A 23,261-nucleotide genomic window follows, 5' to 3' on the forward strand; every position below is an offset into this window, starting at 1 on the left:
GATGGGAGTTGTAGTCCCAAAACAGCTGGAGGGCCAAGTTTGGCCATGCCTGCATTGTGTCCCTATTTTCACTGGAGAAATATTGGAGGGTTATGGAGTTATCTGACCCCTGAGCAGCCTGAAGGCAATCCTGTATAGGGAAGGCATTGTTTATGTTTTATTATGTTTTTATATATGTTGGAAGCTGCCCAGAATGGCTGGGGCAACCTAGTTAGATGTGTGGGGTATAAATAAAAACAAAATCAAAAATTCTTTCCAGTAGCACCTTAGAGACCAACTGAGTTTGTTCCTGGTATGAGCTTTCGTGTGCATGCACACTTCTTCAGATACTGGTGACTTCTGTTTCAGTGTATCTGAAGAAGTGTGCATGCACACGAAAGCTCATACCAGGAACAAACTCAGTTGGTCTCTAAGGTGCTACTGGAAAGAATTTTTGATTTTGTTTTGACTATGGCAGACCAACACGGCTACCCACCTGTAACTGGGGTATAAATAGTAAAATTATCATTATGGAATGGGACGTCCTTCTTTTCATCAGAGAAATGTTGGAGGGTATGTTTTTGTATTGGGGTTTTTTACTGAAGTCTTTCATAATTTGGTATTTTTATTTAAAGAAATTTTAAGGCACTGTACAGGCCCATTTTTTTCTATACTAGAATATTAACCACAGTTTACAAATTGCAAACTAGAAAATGTCAAAAAGCCAGCAACTCTGAGCAAGAATTAACTGACCCTTTAAAACATTGTTCAGCCCAGCTTTGGGAGCAGGGGGAGAGAAACAAACCACAAAATGCAAAAGCCATCATTTGAAAACCATTGCTCTAAAAAAACAACAGCAATAATGCGCTACAGGATGGGGGACCTTTTCCCCAACAAACCTGGCTGCAGTGGTATTAGCAATGCTTTTTTCGGGGGTGGGGGCGCATACCCCTAAACATTTTGTGAATCTAAGTTTGGCCTCATTGAAGGGCAGTATTTCAATATGAGTAGGAAAACAGTTCAAATGCTGCTTAAGAATTAAACCGCAAAGAGTTCCATTTTTCTCTCGCCCTGCTCAGCTGACATCTATTTTAAAAACCTGCTGCGTTTTAAAACAGGTAACTGGTTTTGCATACATGGGAGGTGTTTATTGAATGTAAATTTGTACTACCCATTTTCCTTGATTAAATCAATATATTCCCACCCACTACTCTGCTCTGCCTTCCACTCAAAAAAAAAGAAAAAGAAAAAAAGTTAACTACACTTGGAATTGGGTGAGAAAATTAAGCCTATATTTAACGCTGAAGGCCAGACAGCAGAAAAGGTTTCCCCAAAACACAGTGCAGTTACAGTATTTGCATGAAATATAGATTACAGCAAATACACTCTTTTAAAGGGAATTTCTAAAACATTCAGTTAAGAGATTTAAAAATATCATAAATTTCTTTGAAGGGTTGACATGTCTTTTGTATTATCCAGAGAAACATTCTGATGAATTGTGACCCCTGGCATTTTGGTTCAATCAGGGACAAATCCTTTATCCTTATCCCAAGGTCTGATCCCATGCTTCAATGGCAGACAGTGTTATGTAGTGGTTAGCGCAGGCCTAGGCAAAATTGGCCCTCCAGATGTTTTGGGACTACAACTCCCATCATCCCTAGCTAACAGGACCAGTGGTCAGGGATGATGGGAATTGTAGTCTCAAAACATCTGGAGGGCCGAGTTTGCCTGTGCCTGGGTTAGAGCATCGTACCAGGAAGGTCTGTATTCAAGACTTCACTGATCCTATGAAGCTCATTGACTTGGCTTGGCCTCAGTCACCTTTCAACCTAATCTTCACAGGGTTGTTGTGATGATGACATGGGAAAACTCTGTACATGCAGCTCTGAGCTCCCTGGAGGAAGGGGCAGAATTCAAGAACAATAGTTAAATAAATAACTGTTCTTTTAGAGAAATCTGAAGTCAATGACTCTTAACTGAAGTACACAGAATGGACCATAGCTTCAGAATAAATAATAATGATGCTTTGCGTGCATAAGTTTAAATCCATAGAAATCTCAGGGTAGATTTGTACTAGGCAACAGTGTGATGCAGCAGCTAAAAAAGCCAATGCAATTCTGGGCTGCATCAATAGGAGTATAGCATCTAGATCAAGGGAAGTAATAGTACCACTATATTCTGCTCTGGTCAGACCTCACCTGGAATACTGTGTCCAGTTCTGGGCACCACAGTTCAAGAAGGATACTGACAAGCTGGACCGTGTCCAGAAGAGGGCAACCAAAATGGTCAAAGGCCTGGAAACGATGCCTTATGAGGAACGGCTTAGGGAGCTGGGTATGTTTAGCCTGGAGAAGAGAAGGTTAAGGGGTGATATGATAGCCATGTTCAAATATATAAAAGGATGTCATATAGGAGGGTGAAAGGTTGTTTTCTGCTGCTCCAGAGAAGCGGACACAGGGCAATGGATTCAAACTACAAGAAAGAAGATTCCACCTAAAGAACTTCCTGACAGTGAGAGCTGTTCGGCAGTGGCATTTGCTACCAAGGAGTGTGGTGGAGTCTCCTTTTTTGGAGGTCTTTAAGCAGAGGCTTGACAGCCATCTGTCAGAAATGCTTTGATGGTGTTTCCTGCTTGGCAGGGGGTTGGACTGGATGGCCCTTGTGGTCTCTTCCAACTCTATGATTCTATGATTCTAAAGCAGCTTTGCATGACCTGAACACTTCTTTTTTTAAAGAAAATATCCATTGTTGTTATTGTTATTTATTAGTTGTCTTCTGTACAATCATTTCAAGGCGATGTGCAATACAAACAGCAAAAAGTTAACACACAGGTAGAATCTACACACATATAAAAAACGCTTTGAGAATGCTTTTTAAAAAGTGTTGAAACATATATTAAGTATGCCATAGCTCACCATCACCATCTAGTGTCACATTTGCATATTGCACTAAACGACACACTTAAATCATTTTATTTGCAGCTGTATGGCTGAGTCCACAGAAATACACAGCAGGTACATTTAAAACAAAAGCCTATTCATGACAAAAACCTATTTATCCAGCTCGGGAAGAACAAAGAGATTTTCAGTTGTTTCTGGAAAGTGCAGATAGAAAGGGCACATGCTGTATCTCAGCAGCAATACTATGTTTCAGAACAGGGGCCACCACATTCAAAGCCCCGCTCTGAGTTACTGCAGCTTCTGAGGACTTTGGGACTTGTAGGTGGGTATCAGATTCGCTAAGTGCAACAGTGTGCATTTTACATGTTAGAAATACATATAAATACTCGTTGCAGGGCTAGCCAAATCATAGCTACCAGGTCATTCGGAGATAAAAGCAATTAACCCCTCAGTTTGCAATGAGCAGGAACGGACTAATTAAGGGATAATTCATGCAAATTCGCTCTGTGTTTGTGTGTGAGAGAGGGGGGAGCGGAGGGAGAGAGAGCATGAGAGCAATCAGTGTGGGTTTCGGGACAAATCTTGTGACAAGCTGATATTCCACAACTGAAGACGCAGCAAAGATACAGCAAAGCAGAAAGCTGCATCTGTTGAATTTCTGGCTGCTGTGCAGCCAGGTGTTCTGAATTGGGGGCAGGGAGGCCTCGCTCTCATAATCATCTGCATGGCACACACAAAACTTACTTACAAGGACAGCTCATGCATCATAACTAATTTCCTTCTGGCTTTACCCCTGCCCGCTGCAAGATTTTGCATGGGCTCCGTTTCCAAGCTGCTAGATCTTTCCAAACCCCACCCAGGAGAACTATCATATTTATCGGATTTCTTCCTGGGCCTGCCAACCCTAAGATCCATAAGCCAGTGGCAGCAGGGTGAGGGGTATAAATAAAACAGTACATATGTGCATAAATGCTCACCTTTACTTGACCACACCTAGAGTTTCCAGCTTGACTGCTAACTAAAGCCACTGCCTGGCATGTCCCAGGAATTCCCAGGCAGCCTGTTCTGCTGCCAAGGGAAAACAACAGCCTGTAATATTTATTTATGCATGTTTTATCATGACTAATATCCTCCCCTTTATATAGAAACTGTAGTCAAGGCAGCACCTTTTTTTATTCTTAACCCTTTTGACAAAACAAACAGCAGATTATTAAAAAATAGCAGTAGTTAAAAGCACTGAAGAGGCAGCACTTAGCTAAAAGTGTGCTGTGTGTATAAAATAAATTGAGGAAGGGCTATAGCTCTCTAGTAGAGTCTAGGTCTTAAATGGAGAAGGACCATAGGTGAGTTCCTAAAATCTCAATTCAAAGTGGTCCTACTTTGCAGGTAATGGGACAGACCTCTGCCTGAGACAAGAACATGCTACCCGTTATGTTACCTTGATAAGGAACGAAACGGAAAAATGCATTTTCTTCTAACTATAAAGGCTAGATTTTTTGCTTATTAAACTGTAAATCATCTCAGTCCTGTTTGCAGGACTCCTGTGTATTGTGAAGCTGTAAAGGGATCTTGCACATACACAGAGTCGTTAAAATAGGAAATGCTTGCCAATACACAGCGCTATTGGGAAACCAATTAATCATTGCTGCCTACGGTTTTGAAGCATAAGTAACCCCTGACTCAAAACAAGCTAATCATGGATGGAACTCGCTCAGCTTTGTGCAGGAACAGGTAAGATGAACGAGGGAGAATCAACAGGATTCAGGAGGTGGGAATCTTCCAGTGTCAGGGTGAAGATGCAGCACAAAACGAGTCACTCTGCTGCTAGTCACAAATGTTGGAAGCTTTTCAGAAACACTTGGAAAGTCAGGATCAATGTGTTCAAGAGCTTGCTCAATAATACTGCGACAAGCTGACTTGTAAAACAGATTTCTGATTGAACACACTGAACCCCTCATGGTGTGCGATTTAACACTTGTCCTATAGTTGTAATCCAAAGACAAAACGAGTGATGGGGCCGAGAGGCAGCCATGTTTATTGTCCTTGTTTAAAATGGAAGGAGAAATATTGTCAACAAAACGAGCGTGCAGCTGGTAGGAATCAAGTCTACCTTGTCGCCCACAAGACTCAGTATAAGGCAGCTTCCTATGTTCTCCAATCTGTGGGGAGAACACATCTGCATAGCCCTGTTTACTTGCCTACGGTTTCTTTCTCAGAGGTTGCTAGAGATTTGGGGTAACTGACCAGGCAGCTGTGTCTAGATTAACATTGCCACTTTTGTTTGGACTGCTCCTGCTTCTGCAAACTTTAATGGCAGCTGGACACACAGAAACTAAATATGCCAAGTTTTGTCCAGAACATCTCTTAAAGCAGGCATAGGCAAACTCAGCCATCCAGATGTTTTGGGACAACTCCCATCACCCCTAGCTAACAGGACCAGTGGTCAGGGATGATGGGAATTGTAGTCCCAAAGCATCTGGAGGGCCGAGTTTGCCTATGCCTGTCTTAAAGCCTCATTTGCTTAGTTTCCGTAGATCTAGCTGTAAGTATAGCAGGTCTCAGCTCTGCAAAGGAACGTGCTGGCAATATGTACACAGGACTGCAGGTTGCCTGACCACAATGAAACAGAGGGGGTACACCAGTTCTTATAGTATATGGTGGTGGGAGCGGGGAATGTCAACTGAATATATGCTGAATTATGGACAACCCTTTCTTTCTTTCTTTCTTTCTTTCTTTTAAAAAAGAGGGAATGAAAATGCTTTTTTATTACGTATAACTTGGAAAAGCACAGCATATAGGTATTCCTTTTAAACTGTACAACTAAAAGTGTTTTTTTAAAGAAAAGGTTTTGAAGTCATTCAATTTCACCATGCAACGTTCTTTATTTAAAACGTTAAACTTTCGACAGCATTTTATTTTTAAAAGGAGGTTTTGCTTGACCAAGGAAAGAAGCTAGGAACGGTGGTATTCTAGAGTCTTCTTCCCCTCCAGTCAGTGTACACAAGCAGAAGATGCTTCAGCTGCACTTGAGAGTTTTAAATGCAGTGAATTATAAATATAGATCTATACAAAGGAAATTGGTTGGAGTCTAAGATTAAGAACTGCTGGCAAGGTACCTCCGCAAAGGATGGAGATCTGACAGCTTCATGTAAGGTCTTGCAATGATGTCCGCTATCTTCTGCTGGTAAAGCCTTTCCGCTTCCAGGGACAAAGCATATCGGCGCCGTTCTTCTTCCTTCTCAAGATCGCGGGCTTGCTTGTTGTAATTGATCTGAGCATTGAGTTCTTCCTGATACACCTTTGCTTGCTGTGTGCGCCTGCAGATAACGAAATAAAAGAGGGATGAGTATAAACAGAAGCAGCAGCTACTTAACACTTTTAACACACTCCCTTCCAGGGCATGGTCTGAAGGCACACAGCCTTTCTGCAGGCCAGGAAGGAGGCGCACTCCACGTCCTCTTTTCCAGCAAATCTCTGAATAAATGAGCACCTTTGAATAAATAATGCATCCTTTGATGGATGCATTATTGTCCTCCACGTGACACACCTTGCTTTTCTATCCTTTTCATTGCCTATGCACTTCCACACTGAGAGCCAGTGTGGTGTAGTGGTTAAGAGCGGTAGACTCGTAATCTGGGGAACCGGGTTCATGTCCCCACTCCTCCACACGCAGCTGCTGTGTGACCTTGGGCTAGTCACAATTCTCTGAAGTCTCTCAGCCCCACTCACCTCACAGAGTGTTTGTTGTGGGGGAGGAAGGGAAAGGAGAATGTTAGCCACTTTGAGACTCCTTCGGGTAGTGAAAAGCGGGATATCAAATCCAAACTCTTCTTCTTCTTCTTACTCTCTCCCCCTCCACCTATTGTTATTGTACTCTAATATATATGTGTACAATTTGCCTTGCCTGTACAGCTTACAGAACTGAGGCTTTCCCTGCAAATAATTTGGTGCCACTGGCATAGTTTTATGGGTTTTTACCACAAAAGTATAATCAGCCCTGCCGATAGGATCAAGAGCAATTACCTTGCATATTTCTCCTCTTCCAGACGGTTGAATTCTAGAAGGGCTTCGTTTAACAATTCCCTGTCCCGATTCAGTGCCTCTTGTTCTTGGGCATTTCTCTGCACTGGAAGGCAAAAAATGGAACAAGTAATTGGCTGATGCTGTTGTTGTTTTCTTTGTTAACGAATTAACTATTACAATGTGTTTCGTCTTTTGGTCACCTAACACAGGGCAGTATCTGTACAAGAAGGCCGGAAAACAACCATCAACATCAAAACAATCAAATCAACACATAAAACATCAGCTTTCATAATTTTGGGCGGGAGGGGGTGTTTATCAGTAACCCAGAGCATCACTAACATTGCCTTAGCTGTTAGTTAACTGTTCATGCCAGGAGGGCTTTACTTAGGAGACCATGCCACAGGCAGAGGGCCACAACTGAAAAGGCTCTGTTCCTTATTCGCGACCTTCAAGTCTCTCTCAGAAGAGGCACATGGAGACACTTGTAATGGGCAGATATATTCTTGTCTGGAGTGGGAATTAATCAGGTATTGTGGTCCTGCAATGTATAAGGCTTTACAGTGGTACCTCGGGTTACATACGCTTCAGGTTACATACTCTGCTAACCCAGAAATAACGCTTCAGGTTAAGAACTTTGCTTCAGGATAAGAACAGAAATTGTGCTCTGGCGGCGCAGCGGCAGTGGGAGGCTAAAGTGGTGCTTCAGGTTAAGAACAGTTTCAGGTTAAGAACGGACCTCTGGAACGAATTACCGTATATACGCGAGTATAAGCCGACGCAGATATAAGCCGAGGCACCTAATTTGACCACAAAAAACTGGGAAAACTTATTGACTTGCGCATAAGCCGAGGGTGGGAAATGCAGCAACTACTGGTAAATTTCAAAAATAAAAATAAATAAAATTACATTAATTGAGACATCAGTAGATTAAATGTTTTGAATATTTATTTCAAAGAAAAACAGGGGCAAGGAGTTCCATAGGCTTGACTCTGCACCACAGGAATAAGCGCTTTCTTTTATTTGCCCCCTCCCCTCTTCCAACAGTTAGGCTTTCCTTTTTATTTCTTTGGTGTATTTTATGTCCAATATTTCCATCCCCCTACAACCTCTATCAATAAATGGGACTGATTCCTGAGTGTGAGGGGGTTTATTTTCAGGCCCTTTTCTTCCCTCCCCAAAGAACCCTCCCTTCCCAAACAGCCAAGCTGTGAATGGATCCAAAGGAAGATAAGAGTTGCAGAGCTCCTGTGACCTTGCCTCCTCCTGGGCTTTGCAGAGAGGAGGGGGGCAAGAGCCTCTGTTCCTTGACTTGGGGGTCCTCCCTGCACCCTCCCCTTCATCCCAGGGACCCCCCTCTTCTCCCCAATGGACCCTTTGCAAGATGAGCAGAGACTCACTGGATTCAGGAGGCGCCAGGGATGAAGCACATGCAGAAGAGAGAGACAAAGGCCCCCTCCTCCTTTTGTAGGTGGGCTTGGTATTTCCTGACCTCTCTAGGAATCCCACTCAATCCTTTTTAACCCTTGGCAAGCCAGTGCCCCCTGCTTCTCTGATCCTGTCCTGTGCCTTTTGCAGGAAAGAGCTTCTCTCCACTTCTCTCCCCCCCCAACTGACAGAGGGGGAAGCATTGTGCAGTGCTTCTCCGATCCTCCATTCTGTGCCTTTCTGCTGCTGAGTGGAGGCAGAGGCGTCTTTACCCTTCCAGCTTGTGTCTGGAGGCGCTAGGACCTCGCAGACAGCTGCAAACGCACGGGATGGGATCGTGGAGAAGACGCATCTCAGATCTCCATCCTGCGCATTTCCTGGTGGGGTGGGGGGGGAGGGTTAGCGGAGAGAAACTCTTTCTCTCCGCTTTTCCTACCCAACCACCTCGCAGACAGCTGCAAACGCACAGGACAGGATCGGAGAAGACGCGTCTCAGATCTCCATCCTGCGCATTTCCTGGTGGGGTGGGGGGGAGGGAAGCGGAGAGAAACTCTTTCTCTCCGCTTTTCCTTCCCAACCACCTCGCAGACAGCTGCAAACACACAGGACGGGATCGGAGAAGATGCCCCCGTCCTGCACATTTCCCGGTGGGGTGGGGGGAGGGATAGGAAAGCGGAGAGAAGCTCTTTCTCTCTGCTTTTCCTTCCCCACCGCCCGCCTCACTTGCGCATAAGCCGAGGGCGACTTTTTCAGCCCAAAAAATGGGCTGAAAAAGTCGGCTTATGCGCAAGTATATACGGTAAGTACGTAACCAGAGGTACCACTGTATAGGTTTCAAACCAGCACCTTAAATTGGGTCTGGAAGAGTATAGGCAGCCAGTTTAAACTTTCTTGAATGGATGAATAGGTGGGGGGAGGTTATTGGTTTGTAGGGGGCAGGTCTTGTTTTTATTCTGCATTTTGTGCTTTTATGTTGTATTTTTATGTTGTGAACTGCCCTGAGATCTACGGATGAAGGGCAGAATACAAATTCAACAAATAAATGAAATAAAAATAAATAAATGGCAAAAGCCTTTCCTTTCCTAAGTCGTTCCATTCCTGTTCCTGCTGCTATGTTATATCATAGATTTTATTACATGTGTTTACTATGCTGGTAACCTCCCAGTAAGGCTATTGCAATGCACTGTTATGTGGGGCTGCCCTTGAAAACAGTCAAAAAGCTACAGCTATTGCAGAATAGCAAAGTGGGATCATGCAACACTGATCCTTAAAGCACTGGACTGGCTGGCTGTGAACTACTGAGCACAAATCAAGGTGCTGGCATTCTGGGCATATTACCTTTATGAGGATATTGGCATGAGCCGGGCTGATTCAGGGTTAGGAGGGGGGAACTCCTTAATAAAATATGGGGTGGGGGGCAGGCAATCCTATTTATGGGCTCAACTGTGCGCATTTACAATGGCACTGTACAACAGCAGAACATGGTAGGCATGCAATTCAACGCCTTGAGAACATCGGCTTTTGTTTTTGTTATAAAAGCCAAGTGTCCAGGCCCCTCAGAGTGTAAAATATAGGCTTCAAAGCACACAAACAATGAACTTCTGGCGTCATCTTTGGCCAGGGCACAGGAAAAGCTTTATCGAGGGTGGGGTTTCAGTTCTTTGCACAGCTCCTTGTTCCTGCACCCATGATTCATAGAAGCAGAATTCATGATGTGCAAGTGCTGTTAATTTGCATGATTTATGCAGTCTGCAGAATTCAGGTGCACAATTCTGACCTCGCTTCCTAAAGCTCAGCCTGCAAAGAGCCCTGCTTAGTGTTCCTGCTCTGCTGGCGCAGGTCTCCCGTTCCAGACCGTGCAAGATAGAAGGTGAATCAGGCCCACGGATAACGTGTCCCTGACAGCCCCTTACGTTTCTCCTCCAGCTGAAGCCTCCTCGTGTCCATTACTTCCGTGAGCAAGCGGCCCCTGGCCTCCTTCATGGCCTTCTCCTTTGCGGCTCTCCTTGCCCACATCCGGGCTGTCTCTTCCGCCCGCAGCTTGTCCAGCTCTTTTTCCTGTCGCCGCTCGTCCTCCCTCAGCTGAGCCAGGTAGGCCTTAAACATCTGCTGCTCTTTCAAGAGCTCTTTCTGCAGAAGAGAGACGAGGAGCAAGTTGCAGAAAGCAATAAATAAAAAGGGAGTCGTGCCGATTTTGCAGCTTTATACACCGTTGATAATATGGCCATTGAGAACAAGCTTCAAAACCTAAGTTCTCATCATCTCCTTAGCCTTCCTCAAATGAGAATGAGGAACATAAAAAGCTGTCTTAAGGCTAGTTGGACCATTGGTCCTTTTACCTCAGTATTGTCTACACTGACTGGCAGCAGCTCTCCAGAGTTTCAGACAGGCAGTTTTTCCTAGCCCTACCTGGAGATTGAAGTAAATCTGCTCGCTTAATACCAGATCTCAGTGTGACCCTAATGAAACTGACTGGCAGTAAATTCAGGATAGAAAGTAACAGGTGGGGGGAAGGAAAAAAAAACATTGTGGGCTGACATTAGCAATGAAAACATTTCATAACTCCTGACTTTAACATATGACTTTATGCAGCACTTCTACACTGTAAGGGATAATTCACAGAAATGGCCCATGTTTTGCTAATTCTGGAGAAGTCCCTCCCTCGCTTGACATTCGGTGTTATCTGAGAACTTTGCATATTTAGGTGATCTGTTGCTAGGGCTTTTCTTTTCAGGCAAGCTGTGAACCGCCAAGCGTGATGGAGTCCGGCTGGGTTTCTTATATTATCCCTGCTGGTTCAGATTTCACTATTGGTTGGGCTGTATAATGCAAATGGTTTGGTTTTAAATATTGTTCTAAGCTCCGAGAACTCATGCAGGTTGAAAATCAAGATGATATCTCAGCACTGGGAACCTATGGGCTAGATCCAAACTTTGCCAACCACTGGGGGTTGAGGGGGCACATTCCAATGGTGATCAAAGACAATAAGTAAATAAATATGCACCCTTTGTTTTCAATGCAATTGCTATTTGCACTTACCTGTTCCTTTTTTCTCCATTCCCCAGGACTTATTCCTGTGTAACGTGCAGTTAATTTCTCTTTACTCTGATTTTTTACCCTTGAGAATCGGATGTATATTCTCAGGACCCACCTTATCTTTGTAATAGTAGGATGCTTTAAACTGTTTTTAATATCGCATAATGTTGTATTTTACTGTTAATGTTGTGTTTTAATTGCTCTAACTCGCCCAGGGACCTTAAGCGTGAACGGTGGGTAATAAATTGTAATGACTGTGGTGGTAATAATGCTTGTATCTTTTTTAAACGGAAATGCATTCACTGGTTTTCTGAAGATGATGTATTTGAAATAAATCGTTTCAAACAGATCATAGCCTCTTATTTGGTCACCATCTCTTGTTCGTTGGTGGCGCAAATTAAGAACCACATTTTCAGCTCCTACCTCTGTTCTCCACCCATTGTCACAAGTACGCACACACACCAGACATGCAGGTACAAAACTCTCTCTCTAACAAACAGATGCACACATGCAGGTGCACACACCAGCATTTCCAGCCCCCTCCACTCTAGTGGAGGTGGCTAGAAAGATCCCCCTGCCTACAGAGCAGGCAGACGGATTTCCTTTCCCAGTCTTTGCACCAAGCACCATTGCACCAAGATCTGAGATAAGAGTAAAAGGCAGCCTTTGTGTGTGTGTGTCCCCCCCCCCCCCCGCTCCCATCCCAGCGCTCCCGCTGAGTAGAAATGCTGCCTTTTAATCTATAAGCACCAGCGGAGGACTTCTCGCTGTGGTGCTTACTGCTAAGGCTGGAGACACAAGATCTCTCTGCCTGCTCTTTTAAGGGCTGACCTCCGATCGCCACACAATGACATTGGAGGACTGGCAGGGAGGCAGGGGTCACTGAGAGGTTGGGCAGGTTGGACTGGGCAGGCCAGATTAGGCCCATGGGCTGTGATAAATTCTCAAGCAAGTGAATCGGGCTTGGTCCTTTTTTTATCATGAGCCGAGGGCTTCCTTGGAAGTCTGCTGTGGGCTCCCAAGTGAAAAGGTCAGCAATGGCAAAGAAGCCAGAAACATGGAATCTTCTGCCTTTAGCTCAAAACCTGAATTAAATACTAGCCTTACTTTCCTTTTCTTTTGGTTCTCTGTCTCCTCCTGGGATCCTTTCATGATGTGATCCAGGATCTTCATATCTAAAGCCAGCTCCTCTTCCTGCTCTTCGCGGAGACGCCTCTTCTTCTCCTCCATGGAATCCAGCAGCATGTCTCTGCACTCCCTCAGCTTCCGCTTCCGCTCAATCTCGGCTCGCTCGTTCTCCAGTTTCATCAGCTGACGTTCTTCTTCCTACAAGCAGCGGCAAGAGAGACGGTTAACTCATGCCTCCCGCTTTAATGATGCCCAACAAAACGGGGGGTGGGGTGGGGTGGGGGACTAGACTGGGGGAATCGCAACGCTACGAAGATGTAGCAATGGCTGAAGTCTTGGACCCAGCAGATTCATCTTACACTCTTAAACCAGCTACGTTACCATCAGCTTCGCCTCTTCTTCCTTCAGCCGCCTCGCCTCCTGCCGCTGAGCTTCCGCCACAGTCTGCTGAGCATCAAGGAGGTTTTTCTGGCTGTCAGTCCACCTTGCTCTCTTCTGCTCTTCCTCCGCTGCCCGCTTCTCCTTGGCCAGCCTGTCCTCTTCCCAAAGAGCCTCGAAGGCCGCCTCCTCCCTTGCTTGTTGCTTCTTTAGTTCCTCCTTCAGGGCCAGCTGGGCCAGCCGGTCCTCACATATCTCCATCAGATGCTTCTTGCTCCACTGTGTCCGTGCATCCTCACAAGTTGCTCTGAGCCACGGGTAAGGGGAGAAAGGAGGAACGGAAATAACAGGCATATGGACACAGTACTGTGCCATCAGGAACACAGAAAGCTGCCTTATACAGAGTCAGGCCACACCCGGTTCAGGACTGTTTACACTAACAGGCAATGCCTCTGCAGGGTTTCAAAGCAAAATTTCTGACCAGTCCTGACTGCAGATGCTGGGGACTGAACCTGGGACCTTCTGCATGCAAAGCAAGAGGCTCCACCTCTGAGTTACAGCCCTTCTTCAATAATGCTGATTCACATTACGGCTAAAAAAAATGCATGTCTAAGCACAAAACAAAGCTAAAAATGCTAGATCTATTGGTTCATAGCTGTGCGGTAGATGGAAGGCTACATAGCCACAGGCTTAGCTAGTGATATCTAGGGATGCCTGAGAATTAAGAGTTCTGCAGATTCCACTATGAACTGACCTGATCCACAACAACCAGCCTAATGTAATTATCCTCTGGATTTGGCACTCCTCAAATTCTGCAAATGCAGTTCTCGGTCCAAAGAAATTGCCAAAATGCATTTTAAAGCACGTAGTTTTATGACACGTATTGAATACTTATTTTATGATCAAATGTGTTTTCGAATACAAAACATAACCCAGCGGTGGGACCCCTCTTGAAGTGTGGGCCTCGGCAGTTGCCCAATAATGCCAACCCGTGATGCTGCCCATGCCCCTCCATTTTCTAGGTAATAATGTCCAAGAGGTTTATCTGTTAAGCAACAGATCGGCTGGATACACTAAAAGGGGTGGCCAACTCCCAAGAGACTGCGATCTACTCACAGAGTAAAACTGGCAGTGATCTACCCCCTTTTGGGGGGTTCAAGTTGTTGAGCTTTTTTTTAAGAAGGAGAAGGCCCATTTTGGGGGGGTTCGGGTCAAAGTTGTTGAGTTTTTTTCAGGGAGGAGGTAAAATGTTGAGCTTTTCTAGGGGAGCCACAGTTGTTCAGCTCTTCGGGGGGAGCCAATGATCTACCAGTGATCTACTGCAGACGTCCAGTGATCTACCAGTAGATCACGATCTATGGATAGTGGATCACTGGTTTAAATGATCAAAGAGAACATCTGGAAGAGATCCGGGAGGAGCAGGGCAATGGGATGGCAGTGACAAAGCGTCTGGTGCAGGAAAAGTGATCTATCCATACTCTAGATCAAAATTCCCTTAAGAGAAAGGAGAGCGCTACTTGCTATCCAGAGCTGAACCACATGAATGTTACAGACTTTTAAAATGTAGGAGTTAAATCAAAAGGCAGTAATTCATAATACAAAATAGCTCCATAACTGTTTGATCCGACCAAAATAAGTCATCCAAAGCAGCTTTTACAGCCACCATACACATCTGCTCTCACAGATGGTTGTTCCAACTATTTCACTTTGCTGTCCTAAGCTTCTCTACTGTCGAGAGCTGTGAAATTTTAATGTTGCTTACGGAAGTCAGATGCCAAATTGGTGCCCCTTACCAGCATTTATCCATTTTTATGGCAGCAAGGCAGAATCACGTGTGACTACACTCTCTCCTTTGCAAGAAGCGACAAAGGTTATGATAGAATAGAGGGAATGATATGCCTATATGGCCACTTTAGAGCCATCCAAAATATATTTAATATACATATGCAAATAAATAATAAATGCCTCCAAAGCTCAAATGGCGAGGCAACTAAACTACAATTTCTACACAAGTCTCAGCAAGGGAGAGGGGGGGGGGGAAACTGCTGTACAAAAAGAAGATACAAAAGCATTTCCACGTGATATATTTAAGAGACCCGTAAAACAATATTTCTCTCTTGCCACACAAACAAACCATGTTCAGAGCAGCAAAAAGTATGACTGGCAGCCTCTCATCATTAGGGATGCACAAAGATGTCAGTTTTGATATCTCTCAGTTTCTCATTTTTCCAGTCTTAAGTTCAGTTTACACCATTACATCAGTTTGCAAGCTATTTTTCATGAAAATCTGGCCACACCTTTGTCTGCAATTCTCCTAATAGATAGACTTTTGCAAGTGATTATCCCCTAATATAATGTATTTTTGTACGGTTCCTTCACTAACATACACATTTTTGTTCACGCTTCCCCCTAGCACATGTTTTTTGTACACATTTTTGGGTTGGAGAACTGCCCAGCAAATTTGTTGAAGCATGAATTTCAAAGGATAGCCTGCATAATCTTCAGGAAGTACAGATTTGGTATTCAATATGGTTCATTGGTTTAGGACCAAACAGTGGGACTCAGCGCTATTCTGAACACTAAAGCAGGGCTCCAGGCTTTGACTAGTTTTGCTGGAAGATTGAATCCAATGGTCTTCAACTGTTGGGTTATGACTTCTCATTCCACCACACTTAACCCTCCGAATCGGGGTTTTGCCCCCATGGTGCTCATACAGTGGTGCTCCTGAGGTCTTTCCTTGTGCTCCTGAAGCAACTGAGCAACCCCACCCATGCTCCTTGTGGCCGTGACATCGTAAGAGTGGTCACCCTTTTTTTCCTTTGAAAGTACATGGCTCTGAAGGAGGAAGATGAAAGGGGGGGTTGCTCTTCCTTGCTTTATCTTATGCATTAAATTTATAGGTCAGCCTTCATCCAAGGATCACCAGGGTGGTTTACTTCCTCTTTCAGTTCTGTAAGGACTCTCAGTGGTTGCTCCTGAGGAAACAGGCTGACTCCGCAACTTCTACAAACTAAGGTTCTTTATTGTGCCCCGCTCCGACTTCCTGCTTCCATCTCCCCCTCCCCACTAGAGGATCCGTCACTTTCCTCATATTGAGGAAGACGACGAACTGCGCATCGGGGATGGTGGTTCTCTGTATCGCAAATGCCCCGGAACGCTACCTGCCTGGGCGGAGGGGGGTTTCCTGACAAGTTCCATGTGCTTTTCAAGGCTCAAATCAATTTTACTGGCTTAGCTTTCACCACCAGATCCCCTTGAAAAAAGCAGTGTATGTGTATGAATGCACACACACTCATAGCTGTCAACCCTCCCTACTGGTCCACACTGCTATAATAAGGGAATTTCCAGCAAAAAAGGGAAAGGTTGACACTCTTGCACACTCTTGTTTTCAGCAGGGGTGATGATCTGGGGAAGAGAGGGATAATAAACTGACCAGAAGCCATAGCGCCCACAGCACTCACTGAAAAGTCCAAATGGGCCCACAGATCTAAAAGGTGTTGATAAACCCCACATCAATTCATGGACGGAGAAGTGCTGCCCCCTCCCCATTCCTCCTGCCTGGGCCACCCCTGTTATGACCAACTTACCTGAACTGTTGATCCCTTTTTTCTGCCACAAGCTTCCGCCGAGCTTCTTCCCTCTTATCTCTCAGCAATTTTGCTTTTGCTCCATATGTTCACTCGCCTGTCCTCCATAGTTTCTCCGAGTGAGTCTATTGCAGCTAGGTAACACTTTTCCTCGGCTTCCAGGAGATCCCGAAGCCTGGGAAGGGTATATTAAAAATCAAATCACTGTCAACGGTGTTAAAACTGAACTGTGCCTTTTTACAGAATGTGGAAGAAAGAACGCCCTGAATCAGAGGGAAGGAGTGTCCCCATCTCTAGAATTCTATTTAGTATCTATACGAAGGCATTTGCAGCAGTCATTATGAGTTTAGGGGCAAGTTGCCATACTCCTGAAGCTGCAGAAGCCTTGCCACAGTAATTCAAGCATTGGTTACTTCAAGACTGGGTTACTGCAACATGCTCTGTGTGGGACTTCCCTTGCATTTGATCCAGAAGCTGAAGTTAGTGCTCAACTCTGCAGCTCAATTGCTGACAGGAGTGAGGCCTTGTAGGTGCATAAATTTAATGAGATAAATAAATAGTATTAAAGGCATGATCTGTCTACCATGTGGAAGAGAATTCCTTATCTTGTACTCTGCAGACCAGGGTACTGGTCCCTCCATTTTAAAAAATTGCCACGTTATTATGTTAAACCAAGTAAGGCTTGCTTGATTAGCTCAATACATGCCAAAATCTGAATTTAGCGTCTGGGTGGTGAAGGCGGGCAGGATCTATTCTTTAAATATCCATCAGGGAGCACAAAGTTCATTTTGCTCATTTCCATTAAATCCACCCTCAATACCAACCTCTTCAGTGAAAACATTGGTGTAACCACTTATTTACCATATTTTTCGCTCCATAGGACATACCAGACCATAGGGCGCACCTCATTTTTAGAGGAGGAAACAAAAAAAATTTATATTTTTCTCGTTTTCCTCCTCTAAAAGCCCTGTTTTTTTGAGGATCAGCTAAAGGTTTTGCAGCTTTTTTGCAAAGGGAAAAACCCTGTTTTTTGAGGATCAGCTAAAAGTTTTGCAGTTTTTTTGCAAAGGGGGAAAAGCAAAGCTCCTTTTGCAAAGGGGGAAAAGCAAAGAGGAAAAGCTCTGTTTTTATGGAGTTCAACTCACATTTCTGCAGCTTCTAAAGGGAGTCTTTTCTACAGTTTCCAGACAGATAATCTAATCAGCCACTCACATGTAGCTGGGGAAACAAACAACCTCCCTCTGCAGCACATTCAACAAAGGAGGGCGGGGCTGAAAGGGAGCCGGGGACTCTTATCTCTCTCCCGATCTCTTGCTGAACAGCTGCTGAGCGGGGTCCTTTCAACACCCCCTTTTCTCTTTGTAAAATAAAAAGCATGATACTCTTTTGGCCCCTGGGCAATTCAGCTCCAGGGACCACCATTCGCTCCATAAGACGCACAGATATTTCCCCTTACTTTTCAGGAGAAAAAAGTGCATCTTATGGAGCGAAAAATACGGTATTTCACGGCAGAGCTCACGTTAGTCTTTCCCACTTTGACCTCACAACAACTCTGTGAAGTAGGTAAGGCTGAGAGAAAGCAACTGATTCAAGATCAGACAAGCACCCTTCATGGCTGAGTCAGTATTTGTGCTTGGGCCCCTCTGATCTCAGATCATGCCCACCCTACGCATTTAAAGCACACAGTTTCCCCCCAAAAATCTTGGGAACTGTAGCTTATTAAGGGTGCTAGGAATTATAGTTCTGTGAGAGATAAACTACCGTCCTGAGGATTCTTTTGGGGAAGCTATGTGTTTTAAATGGGTACTGAATGTGCTTTAAATGTATGCCCCATTCTCCATAGAAACAACACGTAAGTACATATAGGAACACAGGTATCCAACTTATACCAGGCCAGACTATACCAGGGGCAGAAGCTCTCATGTTCCTGACCCTTTGGGATGCTGCGGATTGAACCTGAGACCTTCTGCATGCAGAGCATGTGCCCTACTGATAAACAAAGGCCTTTCACTATTGTGAGACTGTTCTTGTGAGCAAGAGACCTGTTTTACTTGCTGTGGCTTTCTGTAAGGTCCATCAACTTAAACAGTAATAAAAATAAACCTTTTATGTTTATTTTGGGTTCCCCCCCCCCGAACGACCAGTTTGGTAGCATTAAAGCAGCAGTGGGAACCCCTTTTCCAGCCTGAGGGCAGAATTCCCACGTGGGCAGCCTTCCAGGGCCCACATGCAGAAGAAGCAAGAGGCAAAAGTGAGCAGGAAATGAATGCAAATTTTACCTTTGTATGCCATCCTCTAATTAAAGGCAGAAACCCAAGATTGAATCACCAGCTTGCTCAACTGGCTTGCTTACCTTTCTTTCCTCTCCTCTTGTCCTGCCAGGTAGGCCTGCATTTCAACACCAACCCTCTTCTGTACGATCCGGTGGAACTGTTTTCGCTCATTCCGATCCTCCCTTTCGATGATCTGGCGGCCGAGGAGATGGGACTTTGCGTACGTTGCGGCCGCTTGGCGCAGTTTCTCTTGCTCCCTCCAGAGGAGGATTTGCTTCATGGCGTCATTTGGTTTGGGAAATTTGGCCCTCTGTAAGAGGAAGCATGTCTTTAGAAACAGGAATCGGATTTAGATTTTACATCAAGCATCAAGGGGATGAAGGGAAGTGGAGCATATTTCCTCTGTACAAAGGGGACGCTGCTTTAAAGAAATCACATATAAAAAACATTATTTCATCCAATGATTTCAAGGTTGCCAGCTATGTCTGCCACCAAATGCCTGGGCAAACAGGAATGCCTTCAAAGTCCTCCTTAAAGTTAATAAAGATGGGGAAGGATGCACCTCATACAAATAAATTGACGACACTGATTATGACCACTATGTCTATCCCTGGGCTGACTGCAGGGAAGACGTGTACAAGGGACTGCAGCCCAGATCTCCAAATGTGAGAAAGTGACCTGACCCAACAAGCCAATGTCAGAAAAGAGAAGCTGCTGCAATCCTATTATCATCATCATTAAAAAAAATTTTTTTAAAAAAAACAACCACCCAAAAGCAGCAAACTCTCAAGGCCACTTTAGCCACAAGATAAATAAATATACACAGACAACGAAAAGCCAAATAAACTTATGTATTTGTTTATCATGTCACCCTTCATCTGAGGATCACAGGGCAGTTTATATATAATTTTTAAACACCACTTTGGAACTCCCTGCCTATTGATATCAGGCAGGCGCCTTCAATGGATCCCTTTTGGCGCCTGCTGAAAACCATTCTTATTCAGATGAGCCTACCCAGGTGTTTAGGGAAACTGATATGAGCTTTAATTTGCTCTAGTGTAACTCCATTCTTTGCTTTCAGCTTCCCGCGTGTTTTGAATTTACGGCTGTAAAAGGAAAAAATAGGTGACAATCTCGTTGCGTATATATATTACACACACACACACACACACACGGTTATATATATGGTAAACTGCTTTGATGAAGGGTGTTCACCCCCACCACTCCCCACCCACCCCTAAAACAATGCATAAATCTCATGAAACAAATGATAAATGGAATGAATAAAATACAACAAACAAACAAACAAACAAACAACACCTAAACTAATATCTATTAACTTAAACCAAGCCACATCTCGCACAGTGGGGCTTACATCCGATAGCGAAGCGTTGCGCTGACGGGCCTCATTGAGGACTAGTTACTTATGCCCTTAGACAAACAGTGTTTCTGGATGGAGGGTGATATAAGAAAAATAGTCCTTTCCGCGCTCCCCGGTTCCCTCCTCAAAGCTCAAAGGACTTACTATGGCGAAGGAAAACGGCTTGGGTCCCTGCACCACCCTCACCACTCGGCTATGGGGATTCGCCATCCTGCCGTCCTCCATGCCTAGGGCGAGGTAATGCCGCGGCGGCCGTTGCCGTGGAAACCGGACGCGGGAACGTGCGGCATCTACGTCATCACGCCGGCGTCGCTCCGGCCGAAGTTTCGGCGCGCAGGTTCCGGCTCGTGGCTGCTGCTGCTGCCACTGCGCAAGCGCGTTAAGCGAAGCCGGGCTCCTTGGAATGAATGGATGAATGAATGAATGGAAGGAATGGAAGGCAAGCGAAGGAAGCGGCTTGGTCCATGGAACGCGGCAATTCGTTTTGCAGCCTAGGCAAGGCTAACTTATTTGCACACACAGCAAAAACAATTGCGAACTTCTATTTGTTTGTTTAGAAAAGGGCGTCTTCTGTAGGAAAGAAAGAAAAGCAATTGCAATGAAAAAAATTGGGATGGGGAACATTCCAATCTATGAATTACTTTGGAAATGGTAAAATCCTTCAACATATGAAATAAGAATGTCACCAGACATTTATGACATACAGTTTAACAAAAGCTAATCTGTATAAAGCTGCGCCCCTCCGGCCCTGAGTGCGAGGCACCTTATGTGTCAATCACCTTGAAGCCGACAAGCAGGAATAGTTCTGATTTCATTTATTTATTTATTTATTTATTTATTATTTTTAAATATTTTATTAATTTCCACATTAAACAACAAATACACAATACATCACACAAATACAATTTAAAAAAGAAAAACATAATAAAAACATTAAAAACAAAAAATAAAAGAAAACTTATACATACCTACACACCAACACTGGAACAATAAATTGTCATAGTTTAATTCTAGTTTCAATCTTCTTTAAGGGGACTTCCCCTGATCTCTCCACTGCGTTCAATATTAATATACTTTGGTAACTTTGTAACTATTTTCTTAACATTCACTATTATTCTTAATAATCTTTAAAATACTATTCTTATATAATTCATTACTTAAAAACATATCCTTAAGCATTTTTTAATATTCTAATCCATTCAAAACATTACTTCTCGTATACTATTTTCCTCTAACATCAGCTAGCAAAAGCCATTTAAACAAGCCAATTCTGCTTCAAATATCTAACTTTTCACGATTTTTAAAATAGTCCTTAAACTTCTTCCATTCCTGTTGCACCTTCTCCCTCTGGTCTCGGAGTCTCGCGGTCAGTTCAGCAAGTTCCATAAAGTCCATCAACTTCATCTGCCATTCTTCCACTGTCGGGATCTCTTCACCTTTCCAGTTTCTTGCAAGTAAAATTCTAGCAGCTGTTGTGGCATACATAAAAAACACTCTATCCTGACTGGGTATCTCACAATTGGTCATGCTCAAAAGGAAGGCCTCTGGTTTCTTGCTGAAGGTAATTTTCATTACTTTCTTGAGTTCATTATAAATCTTCTCCCAGAAAGCCTTAACCCTTGGGCATGTCCACCACATATGATAAAAGGTACCTTCCACAGTTTTACATTTCCAACACATATTACTTGGGACATGATATATCTTAGCTAACTTCACTGGTGTCAAATACCATCTGTATATCATTTTCATAATGTTTTCTCTTAATACATTACAAGCAGTAAATTTGATACCTTCCTTCCACAACTTCTCCCAGTCATTCATCATAATATTCATCCAACATCTTTTGCCCAATCTATCATTGCAGATTTAACCAATTCATCTTTTGTATGCCACTCTAGCAACAAATTATACATCCTGGAAAGGTTTTTAGAGTTCGGTTCAATTAACTCTGTTTCCAGCTTTGATTTTTCTGTTTGAAAACCAATTTTTTTATCTAATCTAAATGTTTCATAAATTTGATGATACTGCAGCCAGTCGGTAACCTCATCTTTCATTTCTTCGTAACTTTTCAGCTTAAAAGTCTCACCTTCTTGCTGCAGTATATCCACATATCTTGGCCATCTCGCAGACATATTGGGTCTTTTATACGCTTTGGCCTCTACTGATTTCTTTTATTTAGAAGCATCGCGACTGTGGAAAGTCTTCCGTTCCGTTCATGCTATAGCGCTGCTTAAGAAACGTGAAGAGTTTGACTTTATAGTCCCCAAAAATGTTTCCTCTTAAACTTGCTGCTCCAAAAGCAAAACAGGCCACTTTTCCGGGGTGGGTGGGTGGGGTGGAACCTGTCCCCTAATAAAAAAATTAACCAGATACCAAACCGATCTGTCAACTAAGAGATTTAAATATCTGAACAAGAATAACATTCCACAGACGACTGCGAAAGAGTCCCTTGTGTTTGTGCTCGACAGTGCAATCCAGTTACCTCTGAGCCTTACTTCTGAGGGGGTCTTACTGTTGTGATATTATAACATGCCGAGCTGCGAATGCTGTAGCAGCAAGGTCACAAGACTTAAGGGTCATGTTTCACACTGTGGGAAATCCAACAATCATTCCACACATGTGATGTTATTGTAATTACTGTTGTATTCCTTACTTTCAGTTCTGCATCAGGAGGTGCAGACGCTTTACAGACAGCTCTGAAATAATGAGCTGCTGCGCAGAGGCATACTCTGCTCTTTATCTACAATAAAGTAGATCTTAGCCTAAAAGGCTAGTGTGTGTTGTTTTCAAGCTGGGAACAACCGCATATTACATTGTGCCCCTGGACTCCAGAAGCCAGAGGGCACAGAAGCTTCGTCCGCCTTGGGGTCAGTCTCTCAATTTGCCCCCGCGGGAAGTTTTCATAACATTGGTAGCAGAGTATGTCTAAGACTTCAGTCTCAAATGCACACTTCGTGTTTTTATATCTTCTGATGGCACCCTCAAAAAGATACAGCCGTCTGGTTTATTAATGTTACTGTGTGGTGCATGACTGCCATCTAGTGGCTAATTGGATAATGAATGTTCTGTACGCCAGTTGGAAATTAAGAAGGGCTGAATCCCTTTTCTTTCAATCACAGCGCAAAAATATATATGCAAAGCCTGGTGTTAT

The 23,261-nt window shown here is 43.9% G+C and overlaps 1 protein-coding gene across 1 annotated transcript; it reads right to left on the reverse strand.

Moving 5' to 3' along the window:
- Positions 1-5,736: 5,736 nt before the first annotated feature.
- Positions 5,737-22,220, reverse strand: CFAP53 (cilia and flagella associated protein 53). Its single transcript, XM_033164726.1, is given in 10 exon segments — positions 5,737-6,196; positions 6,903-7,005; positions 10,241-10,457; positions 12,471-12,689; positions 12,873-13,176; positions 16,457-16,539; positions 16,541-16,631; positions 18,810-19,057; positions 20,255-20,476; positions 22,197-22,220. Coding segments are annotated over 10 exon segments (1,734 nt in total). The 3' UTR covers positions 5,737-5,973.
- Positions 22,221-23,261: the final 1,041 nt, after the last annotated feature.

The sequence above is a fragment of the Lacerta agilis genome, chromosome 11, assembly GCF_009819535.1.
Source record: "Lacerta agilis isolate rLacAgi1 chromosome 11, rLacAgi1.pri, whole genome shotgun sequence".
NCBI lineage: Eukaryota > Metazoa > Chordata > Lepidosauria > Squamata > Lacertidae > Lacerta > Lacerta agilis.